This window comes from Dysidea avara, chromosome 3 (assembly GCF_963678975.1).
Source record: "Dysidea avara chromosome 3, odDysAvar1.4, whole genome shotgun sequence".
Taxonomy (NCBI): domain Eukaryota; kingdom Metazoa; phylum Porifera; class Demospongiae; order Dictyoceratida; family Dysideidae; genus Dysidea; species Dysidea avara.
This window is the reverse complement of record NC_089274.1, coordinates 23,646,274-23,655,772: the sequence shown is the minus strand read 5'-3', so window position 1 is coordinate 23,655,772 and position 9,499 is coordinate 23,646,274. Positions and strand designations below refer to the sequence as shown.

The following is a 9,499-nucleotide window of genomic DNA, read 5'->3' as shown; positions in this document are numbered from 1 at the left end:
ATTAATTCTCTATCTAAAGCACACCAAGTATTTTGTACCAAATTCGAAATAGCTAAATAAAGCATTAGTAGAGTTAAATCCATCATGTCGCTGCAAACTGGAAACGGCTACGATGCTCAGAAAGTGGAGAGGGCTTCTTGCTACTACGAGAATTTGTCGGACGATTTTAAATCTGATAAGAAAAGAGATTTTAAGGCACAGTACTGTCACATATACTTCATGCGTTTGAAGAATATGCACGAATCGCTTTGCACTGCGGCCAAACGCAAGTGGGGTAAGTACTGCAAATGGAGTTTTCGCGCCATAGTCACGTGAGTTGTAATATCTTTCAGGGGGCGGGGTGAAAATAGCATGTATCAGCGAATTGAAGGACCTCAAAGATGTAGTGAAGTGTTGTATTATTGGAACACTGTTCAAGGTGATGGAATTGAAGCCATCCATCTTGAAGGAGGTCAGTCAACAGGTGAGGTGGAGTACAGTAACCATATCCAACTACCGTAAGCAACAAAAGTTTGGCGAATCGAGGAAATTCACCAAACTTTATTCACCAATCAGCTATTCAGTATAAAGTTCCATATTAGCCGCTGCATGGTAAATTCGCCAAACTTAAGTCTTGCCAATCTTTTGTTGTTTACCATATTTTATTAGATTCGTAAAAATTACCAAATTCAGATAGCACTTTTATTTTACAAATGATACTTTTTGGCCACTCTAAGCAGTTTCCCATCCAGATGTTTTCAATATTCAGTGCAAGAGGGAGGCTTATTACATTAAAAGGAGTGACTGCTCTATTAGAATATCTTTAACTTGAGAGGTCATGAAACTGGTAAGCTAACCCTAGCTAGAACCATTATACACAGGAAGTGGTTTTGGACAATATTAACACGTAATGTGGGTGCCCAGATGTAGGCCAGATGTGATGCGGGTGAAGGATGGGAAACTACAGTCTCAATTCGAGTGGCTTTATACAGCCAGGTAACAGCTTTTTTACCTAATAAATGTATACATTGTTTACAGCATCACTTGATACCATTACCTCCAAGAAAGAAGTACATTTGTCAGACAGACACACTTGTATTGGAGGATAAAACACACAGAATTAACCTCACTGGAAACATCCCTGTGGTTGACCTGGTTACCGGGGTTACCATAGCATTACTGGGTCACATTAATGATGATGGACAATTTAAAGTTGAAGAGTATTGCTTTGCTGGAGATCAACCTTCCTTTGATCTGGTGGATAAAGGTAGTGCTAGTGAATTAACTGATAGTCAAGACAGGTATAGTGTGTAATGTCTATTAGTGGGATAGTTTGTTTTATTGTGGAAGAGCAGCTTTGGACAATGAAATAAATGTGTGATAGATAAGTAGTTAGTGAATAACAGGGTCTAATTTAATGCACTAGGGACAATACACAGACAGATTGGCAGACATTGATTACAGTGCTTATTTGATGTGTACCATTATCATGCCAGCTGGTAGATACACTGGACAGGTCTGCAGATGGTATTTCTGCAGTTATGTCTTGAAAACTCTATCTAGTTGTGTCTTGCTTCTATCCAACTGTATTATTTTAGAAACATGCTAACATTGTTCATAATGCAGCATCAAGAGTTTATAATAAGAGGAGAGTATCGAACTTCGCTATACCCAGTGAAAAATGAGCCCGTAAAGTCCTATGGCCTCGATCAAATGCCATGCTACCGACTGTTGATTGCTGACTAATTACTTGCGCCGCGTGAAAGATACCGGGCGTGCTCCTTTTACGCGCGCCCATAATCTTGTGTACAAAATGGCACGTGGTGGTGGACGAGGTCGAGGAAGAGGTACCGGGAAAGGCAGGAAAGCTCACGACAAAGAGCAGCAGCAGTCACGAACAGCTTCACCAGCAAAAAAACAACGAAGGCTTACAAAAACTCAGGGTACCGAGTCAAGTGACGGGAATGGGGCAACTGGTTGTTCTAAACAGCGCGCAGCGAAGAAGACGAAGACAGTAACACCAATGTATGACAAACAAACTGTTGTCGAAAGGAAGAAGACCAAGAAGAGCAAAACAAAGGCGATGAAAAAATCTGACAGAGATAGCTTGTTGCAATCACTACAGAAAATCGATGACAAGATTCTACGCTGTGAAATTGTTGCCAAGTTAAAAGCAACTTTTGAAGGTAATATGTTGTTGATAGAGTTTACAGAAGTTGTGTGCTCATCCGAACAGCCGCTGCACGGTTTGATGATTCATCACCAGCGTTACTTTGCAGCAATGTATGTCTCCAGCAAGAAACAACAGGATGCTTACTTACAATTCCAAATTGACTGGTTTAAATATTGCAGCGTTTTTCTTCTCAGTGAAGAGCATTCTTTACAAGATATTGATTATCATGAATTGTCGGGACATGAAGTAAGTGCACTTAGAAACACATGGTTGGGGTTTTCAAAAGCTAATGGTGTTCCTGTTCCACGCTGTAACAAAGTTATGATGACCATATCATCTACAGTCTATCATTTTTTACTGGATCATGTTGCTCAGTTTCAGCAGAAGTTTCTGCAGCCTGAAACCATTACAATAGAAGCAGATGATGATGGCGTTTATTACCGCTTTGGGGGAGCAACACTTTGTAGCATGCTACATGGTTTGTATAAAGATATCAAGTACTGCTCAGATAACTGCAAAGATAGTCTTTCTCAGAAGATCACTATTTTGCAAGCCATGAACGTTAAGGATAAATCTTGCATTCCTGGGTACTTACAGTATCGTGACAGAGGATTTATGTATTTTCCTGACCCAGTCTTCATACTGTACCTCCGTGAAGTTGATAGTATTCTAAAAGAAGTGGTCAACTTGAAGGGGCTAAATGAACATGGAGATGAATTGATCAAGGTAAATTGTACTACATTCAAGCATACTAAGGAAAGCCACCACATGAATACACAACAATGTTATATGTTGTTTTTTTAACTCAGGTTGCTCATGACACTATCAAAGCTGACCGTAACATTGAACAATCATTCAAAAATGCGTTATCACAGAAGATACCAAATCTTGATGTCTTCAGTGAAGGAACCGTTGAGGGCATCTGTGAAGAATTTACAAGGAAACTATGCAATACCAGAATCCAGGAGTTCATCTCATCTACGAAACAACAATTAGCTACTAAGAAGGGACTAGCGTCAACTGTAGATGTCAACCTGAGGAGCACCTTATTAACTCAGCATACAAAATTAAGCACTAAATTAGGTACTTAAATTCTTGATTATGTTTAATACATACATTAGTAAGAAACACTTGTTATTGTTGTTGTTCTTTCTTTCCATACTTGTGTTTTATTAATGGTAGTTCCAATGTACCAATAGATTGGTCCCTATAACCTTTTCCTGCCTGATGACTGGTAGTACACTGTTTTACCAAATGGGAACACCTCGACGTTACATAATTAACTGCATCCAACTTCCCTCCAGCACTATATTTATACTGGCTGAATAGACTCTCAACAGCAGAACCAGATATACGGAGTGGGGAGATGAAATACGTTGGATATGTCTCTAAGAACCATTTCACAAAAGCATTAAAACTGTAAACATCTATCCGTAAAAGGTCCCACGCTACATAAACAAAAGAAACATAATTAACAACAGTGTACACAATGCCACCCTATTCGCATACTTTGCCAAGATAGAAACTCCTTCTGTGTGTTGCTGGTATGTGGAAACTGTGGATCTGTTGATGTAAGTATATACATTCATGTTGTAGTTTGACATACTGTAGATCACATACCATGCTCAAGGAGATCAGTGAGCCACCCAGAAAAATAGTGGTAACCTTTATTAATGTTCTTTATGACATCACAGTTTAGGCTTTGGACCCTTTCATGGCTAAGAAAGCCGCACTCGAATAAATGATGACAAGCTTCCAAGTATTTAAGTGTTTCTGAAGTTTTCGCTGATTCCTCTGGTGTAGTGTTGTCTTGATGTAAATACCAATGCAGCTCTCCCAACACTTGTTCTTGCTAATAAAATACCACTGTACATTCTACAATCAAAAAATAACACCATAACTTACCTGCATTATCTTCGCTGGTAGCACATTCAATTTTGTCCATGCATCTCGAAGACAACGTGTTTCCTTCAGCCTTGGTACCATCCTTGCACAGTTGAGTTGAGCTCGACCAATTTCTCGCTTATATAAGTCATCAATAGTATCCCATCCAAACTTAGGTTTACCGACACGTTGAAAATGTTTTGTGCCACTTGTCTTTGAAGAGAACAAGGCATTAATCATGTTCTTCAGCTAAAAAATATCAAATAATTATTACCATTAGGCAATACAATAGCTTACCTGATGTGATGGACAGATCAGCCAAAATATTCGATGTGGCGGGTTCCATGGGTTCACCATCCATGGCTCTACTTTAAAAATGTCGTCTTCACCTTCTGTTACTGAGTACACTCCAGCATGTCCATGGTTTCTTTTGATGACTGAAACATTTGGAGATGCACCATCACAAACTAATAAACTAGTTTTAAGTTCGTGAAATTGGAACAGGTAGATTGTCTCCATGACGCATGCCATAACAAATTTGTTGTCCACTGTTGATGGGCTAGTGAAATAGGGCCCAACAATGTCAAATTCACTAGTCAGGTCACGCCAAAGAAATTGTAAAATGTAGGATGTTTGCTGCACAGCTTCAGGTTCCTTCAGCAGTCGATAAATATCATTAAGGGAAGGCAACTCTTTGTGGGTCATTGCAAGACCCATCAACTGGTGACTGCGGGAATTCCACATCAGCTGGCATGCTACCTTTACTTCGTCAAATATAAGCGCACCATCTGATCTCGGTTCTTGTCTACCAGTTTCTCTGCATTGCTCTTTAAAAAGGACATAACGGGCAACTTGAGTTTCAATACACTCACTCCTTGCTCCTGGCTCATGCATGAATGCTCCAGTATAAGCCTGCAATGTGGCCTTTGATGGCAGTTGCAAGATCCCAAATCCTTTCAGTGCATCGTAAGCTGCACTGCTTCTGGTATATACTGCCAAGGCTACAAAATAACAAAAAAAATTTTTGTAAATTTGAGTTTATCAAATTCCTAATTTCTGCCACCAACCTTCCTTGCATGCATAATTTATTATTTATTTACTGCATACAAGAACAGTCTATATAACCTATTGAATCCTGCAGTGGCTTACCAATTCTGATGGTAATCATACTCCATCTGTTGCCGCGAGCACCCGTAGCTGAAGAAAAAACAGAGCAGAATAATTAACAGTGCAACAGAATAATATAGAAATTACCATTCTTGGATTGGTCATGCAGAAACTGCTGTTGCTGACGTTTACTGTCTGTATACCAGATCTCCTTCATAAGGTCACCCACACCATGCTCACTCCCTTCAAGAAAAATCTCATCTAAATCACCATTACCAATCCTTTCTACAAGAGTACACATCTCTTCATGTTGTTCATCATTCAATGTTACATCAGATTCATTGTACTTTTCCAACTTCCTTATCATGTTTGATCTCTCACTTTGTGCATTTGACTTTCTCCTTTGTTGACTAGCAGGAGACATGTAGGATAGTCTGGCACGTGATGACGACGACTGTCTTTTCAGCTTTCTACTGGGGCTCTCTTGTAAGGTGCGACGCCTTTGACAATTTAAATCAGTCACAAGTCTCTTACAGGCAGAGCACTGCACCTCACTAGAGCTTTTCTCATTGCTGGTAGCATTACTGGCCAATTTAAACCACAATTTGCAATTGAATGAGTCAACACAGGCAAATGGCTCCTTGGTTTGTCTAACGCTTAAAATATCAAAGCGCATTTCTCCATAGTAATGTTGTTTGTAGTGCAGTGGATCTATACCAGGACAAAACTTGTAACAAGGATCTCTACAAAATTTCTCACACAGTTCTTGGACATCGAAAACTGATTGAAATACACCAGATTCCCATTTCTTCATCAGTACATGCACCTCATATTCAAAACCTGTAATTGTCACTTGGATTCGTGATGTATAGCCAAACGGTGGATGAAGCATCACAGTACGCTGTGTTATCACTAACATAGAATTACCTGAAATATCCTGGACTGGTGAAAAGCACAGTTCTGGAAACCTATCAACTCCCAACTCACAAACTTCGTTGTGAAATGATTCAATCTTTGCTTTATCGATAATATTGCACCTTGGCGAACCCAGCTCCACGTTGTTACTATCAGTTTCTTCACTTATACCTTCATCGCCGACTTCTATTCTAACGGTACGCTCTGACCCACCACTGCTACACATACCATGACGATGGTCATCAATTAGAACTTCATCGTCAGTCGTTTCTTCACCTTGACGAGCAAAGGACACTCGTCTCGAAGGAGTTTCATCCATCCTGAAACTTAAAGCGGACACATGCGGACATTCTCAAAGCCGCCCAAAACGTGTTAACTCTCAGCAATCAACAACTGGTGAGTTTACGCAAAATTACTGTGATATCCGGAATACTTTACGGGCTCATTTTTCACTGGGTATAGCGAAGTTCGATACTCTCCTCTTATTATAAACTCTTGGTAGCATGGAGTAATAATTAGTCCTCACATAGTTTGAGAGAAAAAATGGAGGCAATACATTAAGCTACTATGAAGTACAATATGTATGTGCTCACAGGTACATTGCTCTAGTGTCAGGGCTCAATATTGGATCATCACACTGTGATCAGCTGAGCTTGCAGTTGTTCATTGATTACATCACTGGTAGTGTGGGTGGGGCTGCTGGTCACTGCAGTAACATCGTCCGACTGATAGTTGCCGGTAACTCTATTACCGATAATCCTGTGAAGTCTTCAACTGCCAATGATGATACAAAGGTAAACATCATGTCTCTTCAGGGTGGATGTATGGCATTTGTGGATGACTGTTGGCATGTGTGGCATTTGGGGCATATACAAAGATGAACCTGATAATATGGACACTGAAGAATTGAAGTTACCTATATTTAATACAGATACTTAATTAATTAAAAGCACTAGAAAGTTGTGTATTATACAAGTTCCACTGTATACCATTTTACGTATTGTTCATTCTTGACTACCTACTATTATTCTTTCCAGAAAAAGTATCAGACTAAGAATTATTCTGCTCAGAGCATCGAAGCAGTGAAGGAGTTAGATACTGTACTAGCACAGTTAGCAGTAAGTGGGTAGTGTGCAGTTTTGTGCTTTTAAATATTGAAAATCTGTCAAGGTTTAATTTAATTGGTTTGCAAAAGGGAAAAGATCAGACTTGAACCTACTACCTTTGAATTAGAAGTCCAATGCACTAATCCATTTTGCCACAGGGACTTATTATTTATAATAGGATGTCTAATTGTTATGAGTTTGATATTGGTGAAAGTCCAGCCTCTTTGGTGATCATGTTAATTATTTTCTATTTCTGTTTTTGAACTTTCTAGTTGTTTGTTCTATCTCTTTTAGAGTTGTTTGCCAGTAGATTTAATGGCAGGATCACATGATCCAACTAACCACATGTTACCACAACATCCACTTCATCGTTGTATGTTCCCCCAGGCGTCACGTTACTCCATGTTGAACTGTGTCACTAATCCCTACCAGGCCAGGGTGGGGGGAGTTTTGTAAGTGTGACCATGGGTAGAGGAGGTAGGATGTGTGCACATGTATGCGTATAAAATATCTTTTAGTAATGCAGGTCCTACCTCTTCTGAATCATGAGGGAGGATTCTTAAAACATAATAATTATTTTCTTACAGGTTGTTAGGAACATCTGGTCAAAATATTGATGATGTAATGAGGTTCTCATCATACACTAATCCAATGGATGTACTAAAACACACGTTGTTATGGAAACATATGGCACCTACCACTCCTGACACACTCAGTTGTTTCCCCTACACAAATAAGGACCCATTTATACTTACAGATTATCCACAAATCTATTTTGCTGCTAACCAAAAATCAATGCAACATGAAATCATAGAAGGTACGTATGTGTGAGTCTGAACAAATCAGCCATTTTAGTGAATGTCTTAATCATTTTTTACATTTTACCACACAAAGTCACTATAAATTGATTACGTGACCTTGTTTCATCTAAACGTTCACATTCTATATCAATGTTTGCACATTTGTCTCTCAGTAATTATTGATATGAGCAAAGCTACTTTTTGGTCATATAAACTTAATTGTCATTTTCTTGTGTTCACTTTGTTTACCTTACCATTTAATGATTTTTGTGCTATTAAATGTAGTTATTGACTAACTAGATCAAACTAACAGAGTTGCTGAGACACATGAACTGTCTAATTCAGCTATCTAGTAATTCACCCACAATCATTGCTTTTTTAGTGGTGGGTGGAAAACTACTATTGAATTTGTATAGCCTTACAATATTTATCTGTAGTCACAGGGACTTTAATATCATCCAATAGATGGTAATGGTAGGAAATCCTGTCTACTGACTGTCCCAGATTTTGACCAAACGCAAAGTTGTGTTCTTATCAATCTGAATACCTTAAAGTGCAGTGAGGTGCAATTCCGAACATCACTAGTGACGTCCCTAAGTGTACCACACTCCATGGATACAGGGGACACTCCTATGGCTGCAGAGTCAGAAGAGGTCATCAACTACATGGACCTCTATCAAGATGATAATGATGATGACATGGATTAGTGCATGAACTATTTTATTATTATATGTTCAACATGTATATAATAACTAGTATTCAGAAGAGGTTGGTCACGTATCGTCACTCTCATCATGTGGTCTCAAAGAAAGGTTGAACTAGTTCAACATCGACACCTCCTAATTTAGTGCTTCACAACAGGTTCAGTGCAACATGTTGCTTGCCTGACTGTTAAACAACCCTTTACACCTGACACAATGCTTGGTAACATAATTGCACATCATAGGGTTATGACACATGATCGACCCTAGTATCATTTAACTTGTTGTGTTATGGGTATACTTGTAAGCAGTGACTATTCTATCAGAATATCATGACACTGTCATGTTGTAGGGTGGCTAGCATGTTATGGTATCTTGATCTCACTGTACAATCATTGATAACAATTGGTCTCTGGTTATAGAATTACACCTTATAGATACTCTTAGCAACTGTCTAAATATAGCTAGCTGTCTGTCTGTCTGCATTCCTTCCTCATTTCTAATAAACTAATCACATTTAGCCTGCTGCCTGAAACCATGCACTCTCAGATCCAATCTCTAATAGTCTAATTTCCTAGGGGCATGCCCCAGATTCATTATAAGGTATCCCCCCTATACTACAGTGTTGTGTAGCTTGCAACTAGCTGCTTGTGTAATAAGCATATTCCTGCAGTGTGGCTTTTGCAATCAAGAATATGTAAAGGTTACAGGTCACATAGCTGATGAAGTGTAATGGATACTTCACTTTCCAGATGATAATTGACAGCTGTGGCACGAGGTGCCATTTTTTCTCTTGATGCGGTATGCGTGGGTTCACCAGTCATTATAACTTTA

General features: G+C 39.1%; 2 protein-coding genes and 1 long non-coding RNA gene across 3 annotated transcripts; 2 read left to right on the top strand and 1 right to left on the bottom strand.

Moving 5' to 3' along the window:
• Positions 1 to 5: 5 nt before the first annotated feature.
• LOC136250355 (DNA polymerase delta subunit 2-like) lies at positions 6 to 8,750 on the top strand. Its single transcript, XM_066042553.1, has 8 exons — positions 6 to 274; positions 333 to 463; positions 1,018 to 1,280; positions 6,654 to 6,852; positions 7,096 to 7,176; positions 7,459 to 7,616; positions 7,752 to 7,981; positions 8,430 to 8,750. The coding sequence occupies exons 1-8, from the start codon at positions 85 to 87 to the stop codon at positions 8,669 to 8,671; spliced, it is 1,494 nt and encodes a 497-aa protein (XP_065898625.1). The 5' UTR covers positions 6 to 84; the 3' UTR covers positions 8,672 to 8,750.
• Positions 1,287 to 3,344, top strand: LOC136250356 (uncharacterized). The gene is made up of 2 exons (XM_066042554.1): positions 1,287 to 2,878; positions 2,962 to 3,344. The coding sequence occupies exons 1-2, from the start codon at positions 1,793 to 1,795 to the stop codon at positions 3,241 to 3,243; spliced, it is 1,368 nt and encodes a 455-aa protein (XP_065898626.1). The 5' UTR covers positions 1,287 to 1,792; the 3' UTR covers positions 3,244 to 3,344.
• Positions 3,232 to 3,896, bottom strand: LOC136250362 (uncharacterized). Its single transcript, XR_010698501.1, has 3 exons — positions 3,773 to 3,896; positions 3,662 to 3,715; positions 3,232 to 3,600 (listed from the first exon to the last, which is right to left on the bottom strand). It is a non-coding gene; the product is annotated as an uncharacterized lncRNA (long non-coding RNA).
• Positions 8,751 to 9,499: the final 749 nt, after the last annotated feature.